The sequence below is a fragment of the Hemiscyllium ocellatum genome, chromosome 10 (assembly GCF_020745735.1).
Source record: "Hemiscyllium ocellatum isolate sHemOce1 chromosome 10, sHemOce1.pat.X.cur, whole genome shotgun sequence".
Classification (NCBI taxonomy): Eukaryota; Metazoa; Chordata; class Chondrichthyes; order Orectolobiformes; family Hemiscylliidae; genus Hemiscyllium; species Hemiscyllium ocellatum.
Genome location: NC_083410.1, coordinates 95348748 through 95364714, shown reverse-complemented (window position 1 = coordinate 95364714; position 15967 = coordinate 95348748). Strand labels below are relative to the sequence as shown.

The 15967-nt window shown below is 42.6% G+C and overlaps 1 protein-coding gene across 2 annotated transcripts in view; it reads right to left on the bottom strand.

The window, feature by feature from the left end:
* LOC132819862 (A-kinase anchor protein 12-like) overlaps positions 1-15967 on the bottom strand; it is a 91150-nt gene that overhangs the window by 31845 nt on the left and 43338 nt on the right. Inside the window, exon 1 of one of the 2 annotated variants that reach the window (XM_060831767.1) lies at positions 1854-2228. The exons of the other annotated variant lie outside the window; for it this stretch is intronic. Coding sequence (XP_060687750.1) covers positions 1854-1878 — 25 coding nt within the window. The 5' untranslated portion in view covers positions 1879-2228. Of the gene's footprint in view, positions 1-1853; positions 2229-15967 lie in introns of those variants that run through there. 2 annotated transcript variants of the gene reach the window in all.

Sequence of the window (15967 nt, the reverse complement as noted above, 5' to 3'; positions counted from 1 at the left end):
TACATGTATACAGTAGTCTGCCACAAACAAAGGTAAAATTACCAAAAAACGGAAGAAAGAATCCAATTATAGTGTCCAACTCAAGTCAATGGGTCGTGTTCAAAAGTCAAAAAGGGTTATGGGTTAAAATCCCATTCCAAACACTGAAACACATTAACAAAGTCATGTGATCACCATGAGACTAGCTTGTTTTAAATTAACAGATTTTAATTGAACTCAAAATTTCACCATCTACTCAAATCCCATTGGTGGGATTTGGACTAATTCTCTGAATTGGTTCAGTGTTCTGGATGACCAATCCACTGCCATTACCATTATGCCATCACCTCCATATTATGCACAATATTGCCTCCTAGATAACACCCCAATATCTTGTTTAAACAAACCAATGATGAAGGGCTCATGCCCGAAACGTCGAATTTCCTGTTCTTGGATGCTGCCTGACCTGCTGTGCTTTTCCAGCAACACATTTTCAGCTCTGATCTCCAGCATCTGCAGACCTCACTTTCTCCCCTAAACAAACCAATGACTGCATTCATTTAATCTGAAGCGATCCAGATTGAACTGTAACCTTCAACCTCAGGATGTGAGCAGTGTTAAGGCAAAAAGAAAGTCAGAATCCATCAGCTCTCTGCAGATTGTTTATTTTTAAAAAAACATTTTCAATTATGTAATTGATATATTTTGCAGTGAGGTATTGATTGGACATTAAACAAAGTCTAGGCAGCTGCAATTATTCACTATTTGAAGAAGCTTTACTGCTCATTCAACAGTCTCCAACCCACTGTGACAGCTGCAGATTCCACACACCATCCAAGGCTGCATTCTCTTGCAATGACAGACACTTACACGTTTCAGGCACTCTCTCTGCTCCAAGCTCATTGTATCAGTGGCTCAGAGCTTCAAGATGAAAGCTCCACAAACCCCTGCCTCTTTAATCATTTAAGAAGTGGGTCACACCTGATGTATTTTCCGACTTCAATGGTGTTCAGTATCCCCCTTGACTGCTGGTTACTTTGCTCTGAACTTAGGTAGCTCACCAGCATTACTGGGCTTTGAGCCGAGGTACAGTGTGGCATGTCATGATACACCACTCAAGTCAAAATGGTACAACTTTCAGTTTCAAATTCAAGGGATGACGGGTGGGAGAAGAAAGAGAGAGAGAGAGAGAGAGAGAGAGAAAATAGAGTGGGGGGTGGGGGGGTGGGGGGAGAAGGCAAAGAGCTCAAGGAAACTTCCCACCATCACAACCAACATGACCACCTCTGCAGCTACACCGCCAGACTGAAGATCGTTCTGCTCCATTCTCTTCCTATCTCCAATAGTTAAGTAATGGAAAAAAAATCAATGCCCCTATGATTTGTTTTCGTCTACACGTTGTGTATAACACAACAAGCGTCAGGCGATTAATGTATTCGTACGGACTGGAGCACAATCCAGGAGGCATAATGATCTGGCAGGTGCATATGTAGAATTTAAAACATTAAACTGATCTTTTAAAGCAGGAATGTGATCAAAAATACTTGCTTTTCCAGACTTCACCAGTGCGTTTCACACATGGCATTCCCAATATCCCAGCACTGATTTCTCCAAATTCAATAATCCTGGGGAGAGGTGGCTGCATTTCACCTTTTGGGTTCCAATTTCATTAAAATCTTGGAATAGTCAAATTACTGTAAGTAATTGTATCCCAAGGAGCAGCCAGGAACAGTCAAACATCCACAGCACACTGACCTAGCCACACCCTTCCCAGAACAATGCCAGAGAGAAAATCGCCCCACAAAAGTCAGAGAAATGTTAAAAAGGCACCAATTTTCAAGATTAAAAACAGTCACCTTTTTCGACAACCATACCTGTAGCTGTTACTGCACCTGGCATTCTCCAGCGGCTTACTGTTGCAAAAGTGCGAACGAAATCTTGCCGTGTGAAACTGCTGCTGGGCGCTCCAGGTTTAAACCTGATTCAGTGCAGTGCATTCAGAACTGAAATCGACCCGTGCTCCCTTCACTCTCTTCCCCCACTCCTAGCAGGATCTAGAAGCGAGGCAAACGGAATGCACATTGCCACACATCCCCCTGCACTGCGGTGGATGTACTGCTCACTCCCAGTGCTAGCTTTAACGAGATAGAGACAGAAAAATCGCGGGGAGCGGGGGAATCGAATCGGGCTACACTCTGGTATCTTTGGCAGGCAGAGAATGCGGGAGAGAATAAGTGACAACTAGTCGTGAGATGTCCTATGCAGAAGACCAATCCGATCACAATAGGCTAGGTTCAAACTCGACGTGGAATATATCACAGCCTCACCCACTAGACCCTCCCCCTTTAATTTTGCTTTCAGCACAATTGTACAATGGTCTTTCTTTTAAGTTTTAGTCCCCCCCACCACCAAACACATACATTATTGCATTCCCTCACTAATCCCTACATCCCAGTTCCTTATTGTAGTGATTTATTTTGCTTAATGCACTCCAAATGGAATAACTTAATGGTTCCCATTGGATCCTTGGTCAGCCCCTGGCAGAGAGGGATCACCCTCACTGGTCCATGCTTCACTGGAAAAGTGTTGCCCAGATCTCATGAGGCACACGGCTGGCTTGGTAACGGAGCAGTTTCTCAACATCACACCCTTGAAGGTGAGCCTTGCAGACCAGAATTATACCAGAGAAAAGGGCTTTGTTCTGTACTGTAAAATCTGAGTGTCTCTAAAAAGGCATCAGGTCAGTGACACATGCTCAGCTTTTTAACTTCCTTTTACTTTAGAAAGATTAATGGGCCATCAGATAAGGGTTTAACATGATTAAATGGAGTGGATAAGAGAGAGAGAGAGAGAGAGATGGGAGGGGGTTACTTCTGGTAGAACACACAACAGACTAGTTTCCTCCCACAGTCCAAAGATGTACAGATTAAGGTGGATTGGCAATGTTTAGTTGCCCATAGTGTTTCAGCAGTTTATAGGTTAAGTTGGTTAGTTATGGGAAATGCGCAGCAGGTCAGGCAGCATCCAAGGAACAGGAAATTCGACGTTTCAGGCATAAGCCCTTCATCAGGATGAAGGGCTTATGCCCAAAACGTCGAATTTCCTGTTCCTTGGATGCTGCCTGACCTGCTGCGCTTTAACCAGCAACACATTTTCAGCTCCGATCTCCAGCATCTGCAGACCGCACTTTCTCCTCCTAGTTATGGGAAATGCAAGGCTACACGGACAAGATGGGAGTGGGTCTGGATGGAATGATCTGAGGGTCAGTGTGGACTCAACAGGCCAAATGGTCTGCTTTCACATCGTAGGAATTCAGTGATTCATGAAGGGGGGAAACAACCTTAAATTGTTCAGGCCTCTTCCCAGTAGCATCAAAAAACGTTCATGGAGAAAAGATACTGGAAATCTGGAGTGTCCCCACCCTAAAAACAGTGAATGAGGGGTCAGTTGAAAATTTGAAAGCTGAGAGCGGTTATAAAATCCAGGCTTTTATGGGATTCAGATAGAAATCAACCTCCAATCGATTAGCTGAATAGGCTCATGTTGTTTGGATACTCAATGTACGTCCTCAAAACATTGTACCAAGGCTAGCTTCAATTTACCCTTCCCCACTTATGTAATGTCCAGAAGAAAAACAGACCATTTGTCCTAGTAGGACCATACGATAACCACATACCCTCCCTTGCTGATGTCCACGTAAACAAATCCTCAAGTGCAGGGCAAGTTGGTAAGGTTGTTAAGAAATACTTAACAGTGTTTACAAACAAAACAAAAGCAAAAGTAGTGGCACTAGAAATTAATGTCAGGAGTATTTTGGGAACAGCTACCAACAAGATTCATTCCTGCCATTGACCAACCAGGCTGTACCCTCTATTTGTCTAGCTCCCCTTTCACCCACCCCCAGACCTGGAAAAGGGTTACACCCAAAACATTGACTTCTCCACCTCCTGATGCTGCCTAGCGTGCTGTGTTCTTCCAGCCTCCTGCTGGTCAACCTTAGCAAAGACCAACAGGCTCAAAAGGACAGGAGGCTTGCCAGAGTAAACAGGTTTCTCATGAATTCCCTATTGAAGTTATTAACAACCACACGGCCTCTAAATTTCTCTCCTCCATAAGTGGAAACATTTCTATGATCTAATAAAATCCTTTGTAAAGACCTTTATTCAGTTACACCACATCTTAGCCAAAGAGAAAGAAGAGTCTGCCCCAGACTGTTCAACTCTAAGTTCATTAAAATATCCTCCTAGTAATAAATTTGTACTTTCCCCAACACCAAAAATACAGAGATAAGAACTGTGCAGAGTACTCCATGTGTGGTCTAAACAAAGTTCCACGCTGGTTTAAGAAATCCTGACTTTACAACTCAATCCCTCTACAAATCAACAATGGTTTAGGATTTTAAACATTTGTTAACCAGTTTGCTACTTTTAGATATCTCTATCCAGTGATTCGTCTTTATTGGGTATTGTGTATATTGGTAAGAAAGTCACCCTTTCATCACCCCATTTCTCTTGACATTGTTTATTTTGAGGAGAAAGTGAGGACTGCAGATGCTGGAGATCAGAGCTTAAAAATGTGTTGCTGGAAAAGCACAGCAGGTCAGGCAAAGGAACAGGAGAATCGACATTTCCGACATAAGCTCTTCTTCAGGAATGAGGAGGGTGTGCCAAGCAGGCTAAGATAAAAGGTAGGGAGGAGGAACTTGGGGGAGGGGCGTTGGGAATACGATAGGTGGAAGGAGGTTAAGGTGAGGGTGATTGGCCGGAGAGGGGGTGGGGGCGGAGAGTTCGGGAAGAAGATGCAGGTTAGGAAGGTGGTGCTGAGTCTGAGGGTTGTGGCTGAGATAAGGTGGGGGGAGGGGAAATGAGAAAGCTGGAGAAATCTGCATTCATCCCTTGTGGTTGAAGGGTTCCTAGGCGGAAGATGAGGCGCTCTTCCTCCAAGCGTCGTGTTGCCATGTTCTGCCGATGGAGGCGGCCAAGGACCTGCATGTCCTTGGCAGAGTGGGAGGGGGAGTTAAAGTGTTGAGCCACGGGTCGGTTCGGTTGGTTGGTGCGGGTGTCCCAGAGGTGTTCTCTGAAACGTTCCACAAGTAGGCGGCCTGTCTCCCCAATGTATAGGAGGCCACATCGGATGCAGTAAATGATGTGTGCGGAGGTGCAGGTGAATTTCTGACGGATATGGAAGGATCTCTTGGGGCCTTGGAGGGAAGGGGGGGGGGCCTTGGAGGGAAGGGGGGGGGGGGTAGGCGCAAGTTTTGCATTTCTTGCGGTTGCAGGGGAAGGTGCCAGGAGTGAAGAGTGGAGATTGGGTTAGTGGGGTGTGTGGATCTGATGAGGGAGTCGCCAAGGGAATGATCTTTCCGGAACGCTGATAGGGATGGGGAGGGAAATATATCCTTGGTGGTGGGGTCTGTTTGGAGGTGTTGGAAATGACGAAGGATGATACGATGTATCTGGAGGTTGGTGGGTGGTAGGTGAGGACCAGTGGGGTTCTGTCCTGATGGCGATTAGAGGGGCGGGGTTCAAGGGTGGAGGAACGGGAAGTGGAGGAGATATGGTGGAGAGCATCATTAACCATGTCTGAGGTGAAATCGCGGTCTTTGAAGGCGACGGCTATCTGGGTTGTTCGGTATTGGAATTGGCCCTCCTGGGAGCAGATGCAGCGAAGGCAAAGGAATTAGGAATATGGGATGGCGTTTTTACAGGGGGCAGGGTGGGAGGAGGTGTAATCTAGGTAGCTGTGGGAGTCAGTCAGTTTATAGTAAATGTCCGTGTTGAGTCGGTCATTCGAGATAGAAATGGAGAGGTCTAGGAAGGGGAGGGAGGAGTCTGAGACGGTCCAGGTAAATTTGAGGTCGGGGTGGAAGGTGTTAGTAAAGTGGATGAATGGTTCAACCTCCTCGTGGGAGCATGAGGTAGTGCCGATACAGTCATCGATGTACCGGAGGAAAAAGGTGGGGGGTGGTGCCAGTGTAGCTGCAGAAGATTGACTGTTCCACATATCCAACGAAGAGGCAGGCATAGCTGGGGCCCATGGCAACTCCTTTGGTTTGGAGGAAGTGGGAGGATCGGAAAGAGAAGTTGTTCAGAGTGAGGACTAGTTCAGTCAGTCGAAGGAGGGTGAAAGTGGAAGGGTACTGGTTGGTTCGGCGGGAAAGGAAGAAGCAGAGGGCTTTGAGGCCTTCGTGATGGGGGAATGGAGGTGTATAGGGACTGGATGTCCATGGTGAAGATAAGGGAGGTCTGGAGGGATGGTGAAAATAAGCAGGGCTGGGAGCTAGGAAATTAAAAGCTTCCATTATTCTTCTGTGCCTTTTGCTCATTGGAATATTTTATTGTATTATAACGCATTTACCAATTACTTGCTGTTCCAAAAGGTGATTAATTTTGTCTTGTAGACAGTCTTCCATGCTTTTAACATACTGACATGACATTGTCATGTTTTGAAATGAAGGGCAAACTGATTCCAACATAAATATTTTACCAATCCAGACATTCATTGCTCATCAACTATTTTGCAACCAGTGTACTATGTATTCTGCTACTTGTCCTGGACTCTCATTAATTTTCTATGAAGAGCTTTACTGAACGACTTTTGAAATCCAAATATAGTGTCTAGCTGCAAAGTGCTTTATCTTTTTTTGTAGTTAACAAAATCTAGTTCAGAAATCCACATTGACTACCCTGGTCTTTATAGGTTCTTGATATGTTTTATTACATCTTTAAGTGAAGATTTCATCAGTCCACATGACCAATGTTCATGTATGATTCCTTGAACCTATTCCATCTCCCTATTCAACCAGCTGTCTTAATTTTCTGCACTACTCCATTTTCTAGTTATCTTTATACATATTTTATTATGCACAAACAAGGGCTTTCATCCTTTCTTCAGTTTGATTAGTTTGTCAATCAGCACTTCTCCTTTTCTTTCACTCAGGTGTTATTTCTTTATAATATCACATTTGTCCCTCTTGGTGGAAACAGAGACAAAATAACTCATACTTTCTGAATTTCAATCAGCATTCAAGAGTTTAGATTAGATTACTTACAGTGTGGAAACAGGCCCTTCGGCCCAACAAGTCCACACCGATCCACCGAAGTGCAACCCACCCATACCCCTACACCTAACACTATGGGCAATTTAGCATGGCCAATTCACCTGACCCGCACATCTTTGGACTGTGGGAGGAAACCGGAGCACCCGGAGGAAACCCACGCAGACACGGGGAGAATGTGCAAACTCCACACAGTCAGTCGCCTGAGTCGGGAAAAATGAACCCGGGTCTCCAGCGCTGTGAGGCAGCAGTGCTAACCACTGTGCCACCGTGCCGCCCCAGTTTAATCTGGGGACTTTTAGTGTTCTATCCAGTTTGAATTTTCTTTGTTACTTACGTTCACTACCTTACAATAAATATTCAACTGACAATTTCCATTGTTAAAACTTTTCTAATTTCTGTCTCTATTTCCTTCCTTAATGCTTAGATTTTATCCATGGGTCTTGGTTCATTCATTACATTTTTCTGAAACTGAATATTTCTTTTCAAAATCTCTTAGTTATCCTGTTATAACAACATAAGAACATATTGTCAAGAAAGTCACCCTCTATTCATAAAGCACCTCTTTCCAACCCCCTCCCACCTTCTCTTGCTGACTTATTTTGGGCAAGTTAAAAAATCTTCCATGATTATTCTAGGCCTTTCACTCATTTGTTTACACATTCCTTCCTTTATGAGTGGACTACCTGCAGACTAGCCTATCAGTCCACATGACAATAAAGGAAAGAATCACTTAGGTTAGCCAGTCAATGACTTGGGAACAAAATATCTATGCCTTGGGTCCAAATAGGAGCATGCTTCAACTGTAGGAAATGCACCAACCAATTTGTGCATAGCAAGCTCTTGAAAAGGACAATGAGATTAATGAGGTCATCTTATTGTATTACTGGTTGAAGAATTAATGTTGCAAATCTGTCTCACTTTGATAATAACATACCACCTGAAGAAAGGAGCACTCCGTTCTTGTGCTGCAACGTCAACCTGAATTTCATGCTCAAGTCTCCAGAGTGGTACTTAAATCCATTACCTTCTAACTCAGAAGCAGTAAGAGCCAAATTAAAAATTCAACACTTACAATAAAGACTTTGTGACATATTCGCTTAGCAAATGAGTTGAAGAAATCTTCTGCACAGGCACAGTCAGGCTCAAGAACAAAATCCCTAAATCCTTTGCTCATTTCACATGATTGAGACCCACTGCTTAGTGGCTAAAACAATGGTGTCGGTTGTGCTGGCTACAACTGAGGAATGCTGGTGACTTTCATTAAAATCTAATGCTTTACCCAGTCAAAGCCAAACCTAATGGTGTTTCCTGACTGGCTACAGCATCCTTGCCTGGCTGTAATATTTGACGAGGCTGCTTCTTTAACAATGTTATGCTGTCCTTGGCTTTTTTTCCTCCCCCTCCCCAAAAAGTCACAAAAGCAGCAATTCCAAAAGGTCTAGGTATTTGGGGCCAGTTTGACTATAGCTAACAGATACTGTCTCAGGCAAAAGGCCTTCAAGTTAAAAAAACACTTGTACAATAAAAGAGGAACAGCCAGTTCTCCCAACTCAGCTTTTCTCTGGTTTGGTTTAGCAGTCGGACTGTTCACCAAAAGCAGTCAGTTCAGAAGCTTCTTTCCTTTATTGTCATGTGGACTGATAGGCTAGTCTGCAGGAAGTCCACTCAAAAGGAAGGAATCTGTAAACAAATGAATGAAAGGCCTAGAATAATCATGGAAGATTTTTTAACTTGCCCAAAATAAGTCAGCAAGAGAAGGTGGGAGGGGGGTCAGAAAGAGGTGTTTTATGAATGGAGGGTGACTTTCTTGACAATATGCATAAAGACATGAAGAGAAATCACTGAATCCACGAATGGGAAGTGCAATAGACGTTAGAAGCAATTAGGTTAAAAACTCCCAAACACCAAGAAACAGCTACATGGAAGGTGTTCCATGCTGAATCTTTCTGCCATCTCTCAGTCTCCTGTAAGACCCTGTGTTTGATGTTACTTTTTTGCCAAGGGAGCATATACAGAGATTGTTGCAGGAATTTGGAACAGCATCATTAAATTGGGATAGTTTGATGAGTTTTCAGATAGGCTTTAAGTTATTCTGTTCTCTTTTGTTTATGTTTCATCAGATAATCATATAAATAAATTCAGATTTGTTTAAAAGTTCAGTGATTGGGTCAGCTGCATCACTCTTGGAATATCCACTTTACACCTGCTTAAAAACAAAGTAAGGGTCTTGGCTACTTTCTGGAAATGTTTTGAGGGGGGTCTGGCCTGGTCCATGACAGATTGGCGGCTTGGCTCGGATTTGTCCTATAGTTCAGATTTGGGATTAAGGTTCCTGGGCTTATAGGCAGAGAGTTGTAGGTCTTAGTGTCTTTTGTTCCAGGTGTCAAATTCAGTTGGTTTAAAATCAGTGCTTACTTCAATCATCAAGAGTTTTCTGGGGATAGAAGTAGTGACCTTGGGGATTTTATAAAAGGTGATTAAGGCCAAGCTGCTGGAATTGGAGCTGCCTCCTTCCATGAGAAAAGGAGAGATAATTACAGCAATAGTTCAGCATTTAAGTTTGCCGGAAACACCAGCAGAATCTTTGAAGATGGCTTAAGTTCACGTGAAAATGAAACAGCTTGAGTTAGAGGCAAAAGACAAGGAAAGAGCAACAGAAAGGAAACACAGTCTTGACTGATTGCATAAGACCCCCTACCTCAACAAAAAGTGGGAATCAGTATTCGTTAACAATAATGGATGTGTCCACTAGATTTCCAGAGACCGTTCCATTATGCAATATCACAGCTAAAAGGATCATAGTGGAATTCCTCAAATGTTTCACCAGATGTGGACTACCCACAGAGATAGAATCAGATCAAGTGTCAAAATTATTCAAGTTAAAAATCACAACACCAGGTTATAGTCCAACAAGTTTAATTGGAAGCATACTAACTTTTGGAGCATCGCTCCTTCATCAGGCAATTGTGAAGGTGCGATGCTCCAAAAGCTAGTGTGCTTCTAATTAAACGGGTGGTGTAATTTTTAACTTTGTACACCCATCCAACACCTGCATTTCCAAATCATTCAAGTTATGGACAGCTTAGGAATAAAGCAATTCAAATCTACTGCATACCATCTAGAAAGGTAGCAACATACATTAAAGACCATGTTGAAGGCTTATAGCCAAGACTATCCAACTGATTGGGATTGGGGAATTCCATTTGTACTTTGTGATCGGAGATGCACCAAATGAATTGACCAAATTCAGTCCAAGTGAATTAGATTTTGGAATTAATTTTTGAATTAGAAATTGATTAAGGAGAAATTGGTAAATTAGAATTCAGGAGACCACATATTTGGACCATGTATCAAATCTTTAGGGAATGATTAAGTAGAATGGGGAAGTTGGCTAGACAGCACTTAAGTATCACAGCATACAATTAAACAACAAGCAGATTAAAAAAATCAAAAACTTGCAACTTTGCGATTAGGGATAAGGTATTAGTGTTACTTCCAATGTTAGGTGAACCTTTAAAAGCAAGGTTTAGTGGACCTTATCAAGTTGAAAGGAAATTGCTTGAGATGAACTATTTGATAAGGGCTCCAGACAGAAAGAAATCTCAGACTATCATGTGAGTATGCGCAAAAGATATTTTTACAGGGAAGGAAAGCCAGAGAAGACTTATAGGTGACAACACAGCAGGAAGAACCAAGTTCAGAGGATTTGGAATTGGACATTTTTCATTAAATTAGACAATGAGGAAGTTGTCGAAAATTGGGATAAACTGTTGAGTTACCTTCCAAAAGGAAAATTGAAATGACCTGAAAGAGTTATTACTGTCACATGGGGAGATATGTAGAAATAGGCTGGGAAGTACTACCCTAGTTATGCATGATGTAGACACAGGAGATGCTGTTCCAATTAAGCAACATCCTTATGGGCGTAACACTCTAAAGGCTCAAAAGGAGATTGAACGCATGCTCCAGGATGACACAATCTAAGCGAGTTAGTGTGACTGGAGCTCACCCAATGTAATGCTGCCAAAACCAGATGGTACCCAACGGTTGTTGGACTGTTGCAAAGTCCATACAGGTACAAAGACTGATGCAAATCTGATTCCACGTTTGGAAGACTGTTGAAAAAGTGGGACACGCAACTTATTTCTAAGTTGAACTTGCCCAGAGGATACTTTGTCAGAAAGAGCAAAGACAATTTGTTTTCATCACTCCAAATGGACTGTATCAGTTTAAAGTCATGCCATCTGGTATGAAAAACATGCCAGACATTTCAGAGACTAATCAATAATAGGGTAATCCAGCAGTGACTTTATGTTTTATATATATAAAACATTTATATATATATTGATGACCTGGTGATTTTTCGTCACACATAGAAGGAACATTTGCAACATTTATCAGACTTGTTCTATCGACTTCGGAAGACAGGCTTGGTGATAAACCTAGCTAAAAGTGAGTGAACTTGCTAAAGCCCTAATCTTCCTGGGCTGCGTTATTGCACATGGGCAAATGGCCCCACAGGATAAAAACAAAAAAGGTAACTGGGGATTTTCCCATACCAATTGACAAAAAGAACAGTATCACAATTCCTGGGATTTTATTGAAAAATTCATATCAAATTTTAGCAGTGTGGCTGCTCCCCTCACTGAATTGCTAAAGAATGGCAAGTAGTTTCAGTGGGACAGCAGACTGTCTGAAGGCATTTGACAGCCTGAAAGCTGTGTTAACCAGTGCCCCAGTATTAACTATACTTAATTACACAAAGCCATTCAAGGGACTATTGAAGAAGTTAGTGATATGGGTTTCAGTACTGAGCTCTGACAGGAAGACGAGAACCATAAAAAGACCTATTGGGTATTTCTCCAGGAAGTTGAACATTCATCAGAAATATTTGATAGTTGAGGAGGAGACTGAGCTTGGTGCTGGGTGTTACAACATTTCAGTTGTTATGTTACCAGTGATTTTTTGGAGACAATCATATACACTGACTGTAACCCATTGAAGTTTGTTGAGAAATTGAAGGACAAAAATGCCAGACTGTTTAGTTGGAGCTTGTTGTTACAGCCATTCAATTGTGCATGTGGCAGGACAAGAAATCGTGATTGCTGACGCATTACCGAGACGTGAATGAGAAACAGAGGTATTTAGTGTTGGGACTAACATAGACAAAAAAAAAATGTAGTAGTGCATGTTTGCATGATTATTTCAATCTAACGCATGTGTGTTGTAGTGTACTAACAATTTAAAATTAAGGAGTTTTAAAATGAAGCCATTTTTGGATATTGATGGTTCATTTCTTTTTAAAAAAAAGAGTGGAGATGTGGCAACGGTGCTCCTTTAACAACTTTATGCTATCCTTGGCATTTTTCCTCCCCAGAAGTCATAAAAGCAGCAATTCCAAAAAGTCTAGGATTGAAGGTTTATGGGGCCAGTTTGATTATAGCTAACAGATACTCCCCTCAGGTAAAAGGCTTACAAACTTTTAGAAATATACATTTGTTCAATGAAAGAGGAGTGGCCAATTCCCCCAGCTTAGTTTTTCTAATTTGGTTTGGTTTTAGCAGTCTGGCTGTTCCCTGAAAGCAGGCAGTGAGGCCGCTGGTCCAAGAAACAGCTACATGGAAGAAGGTGTTCCATGCTGAGATCCTCTGCCATCTGTCTCCTATAAGGCCCAGTGTTGGATTTGATCTTTTTTGCCATGGGGGTTTATGGAAATTGTTGCAGGAATTTGGAACAGCATCATTAAGTTGGGATTGTCTGTTGGGTTTTCAGACAGGTTAAGTTATTCCGTATTCTGTTCTTCTTGGTGTTGCATTCAATAATCATGTAAATAAATTCTGTTTTGTTTGAAACCAAGTGATAGGGCCAGCTGTATCCCTCCTGGAATCTCTGCTCTACACTTGCTTCAAACATTGAGCAAAGATAGGGCTTGGGCTACTTTCCTGAAAGTTTTTTTGAGGGGTGGGGTTCTGGCCTGGTCCATAACAAATACAACTCTAGAGATTATCACTAGCACACAGGTTTCAGTACAACAAAAGGAAACAACTTCAATAAAGCACGGCAAGTTGATTTCAGTGGACAGATCTAGATTCTGGGTAATCCAAGATGGAGGACAGCAATATTTTCTGGCTGTAACAGCTGCTCCTTTGAGGTATTTTAGATACTGTGGAGGAGATTTCCTTGAAATACTGCTTTATATGCTGTTCCATTGTTTTGGAACTTGAGAGAAAAAAAGGTCAAAACAACAGCACTTTTAAAAAGGGAGAAGAACAAAGGAAACACATGGTGAGGTCAGTGTAGGAGAGCGAGAGCGAGAGCCACATTGCTAACTGTCAGTTAGCAATTATTGCTTTTGCTATTTGAATTCATTTATCGGTGGACATTGGAGTGTGTCTGGGAAAATTAACAAACAGTGAACTTCACAATGGATCTTTGACAAACCTGCCTGGGAGCAGTCACAGCACAGAAACAGAAGTACATATTTTAAGTGTGGTCTTACAGTAAATCTGCAGTAGTGAGTAGAGTGGGTTCTTTGTTGATTATATGTTATATTGAGATAGGTCTCTTGATTAAACTTAAAATATAAGCCATAAGTATTAATTTAACCTGGAGCAGAGTTTTGTAGAGGAATAAGACAGTGCTATTTTCCGGGTCCACAGATTGAAAGAAGCAAAAATGGCCCTTTGTAAAGTGATATACTCTTCTTGTCAGATGTGGGAGTTTGAGGAGAGTTTATGGGTTACTTAGGATTATATCTGCAATAAATGCCGTTGATTGCGAATCCTATCAGATCAAATGGATTGGACGGAGAGACAGTTAGGAGCAATGAGGAATTTACAAGAGCAAGGGGGATGTGATGGATGGCAGTCATAGGAAGCGGGGGGTAAGTCACAGATACACTCACATAGAGGAGTTAACTCCAGGAAAGCTAAGAGATAGGCAGGTAGTACAGCAGTCTTCTGTGCCTATCCCCATTTCAGAGCTGAAAATGTGTTGCTGGAAAAGCGCAGGTCAGGCAGCATCCAAGGAGCAGGAGAATCGACGTTTTGGGGATAAGCCTTTCTTCAGGAATGGCTCATGCCTGAAACGTCAATTCTCCTGCTCCTTGGATGCTGTCTGACCTACTGTGCTTTTCCAGCAACACATTTTCAGCCCTGATCTCCAGCATCTGCAGTCCTCACTTTCTCCTATCTCCATTTCAAACAAGTATGCTATTTTGGAAAACGTAGGGGGTGATGAATTTTCAGGGGAATGTAGCACCAACAGCCAAGTTTCTGGTATTGGAGGCTGGCTCTAATGTAATGAGGGGTACATCAGGTTCCAAGCGATCGATTGTGTTGGGGAACTCTCTAGTCCGAGTTATAGACAGATGTTTCTGTGGCCAGCAGCGAAAACTCAGAATGGGGTGTTGCTTCCCTGGTGCTGGGATCAAGGATGTCTCAGAGGGTGCAGTGTGTTCTCAAGGGGGAAGAGGGACTAGCATGTGGTTATTGTACACATTGGAACCAACGACATAGGAAGGGAAAAGGTTGTAATCTCCCTTCAGCATCTCAAAGAGTTAGGCAGGAATTAAAAAAAAGGAGGTCCTCAAGAGTAGTAATATCTGGATTACTCCTGGTGCTACGAGCTAGTGAGGGCAGGAATAGGAGGATAGAGCAGATGAATGTGTGGCTGCCCATCACATTTGGATATTCGAGGTTCCCCTGTAAATGATTTCGATGCAAGCATAAGAGGTATAATTAGTAAGTTTGCAGATGACACCAAAACTGGAGGTGTAGTGGACAACGAAGGTTACCTCTGATTACAATGGGATCTTGATAAGATGGGACAATAGGCTGAGAAGTGGCAGATGGAGTTTAATTTAGATAAATGTGAGATGTTGCATTTTGGGAAAGCAAATCTTAGCTGGACTTGTACACTTAATGGTAAGGTCCTAGGGAGTGTTGCTGAACAAAGAGACCTTGGAGTGCAGAGTCATAGCTCCTTGAAAGTGGAGTTGCAGGTAGATAGGATAGTGAAGGCTGCGTTTGGCATGCTTTCCTTTATTGGTCAGAGTACTAAATACAGGATTTGGGGAGGTCACGTTGCGGCTGTACAGGACATTGGTTAGGCCACATTTGGAATATTGCATGCAATTCTGATCTCCTTCCTTTCAAAAAGGATGTTGTGAAACATGAAAGGGTTAAAAAAAAATTTACAAAAAAAGGTGCTGTCCGGGTTGGAGTATTTGAATTTTAGAGAGGGGTTGAATGGGCTAGAGCTGTTTTCCCTGGAGCGTCTGAGGCTGAGGGGTGACCTTTATAGACATTTATAAAATCATGAGGGCCAAGGACAGGATAAATAGACAAAGTCTTTTCTCTGGGGTGGGGGAGTCCAGAACTACAGGGCATAGGTTTACGGTGAGAGAGGAAAGATATAAAAGAGACCTATGGGGCAATGTTTCTACTCAGAGGATGGTACGTGTATGGAATGAGCTGCCAGATGAAATGGTGGAGGCTGATACAATTGCAACATTTAAGAGGCATCTGGATGGGTATATGAACAGGAAGCGTTTGGGGGGATATGGGGCAAGTGGAACTAGATTGGGTTAGAATATTTGGTTGGCATGGATGAGTTGGACCGAAGGGCCTGTGGCCGTGCTGTACATCCCTATGACTCTGGACTGCATAGGTTGAAGGTGAGAGAGGAAAGATTTAAAAAAGGGACCTAAGGGGCAACTTTTTCATGCAGAGGGTGCTGAATCTATGGACCAAAGAGTTTGTTTCTGTGCAGTAGGAGTCTACGACTCTAAGAGTCGCATTCCACGATACCATAAACAACAACTTCAAAGCAGTCTCAACTTGCATGGATTTACAAGTACAGAGAGCAGTTCAATTCTTTCTAAAAAGAATAACCCACATAAGCAGTTTCCCAAAATGTCAAGACAAG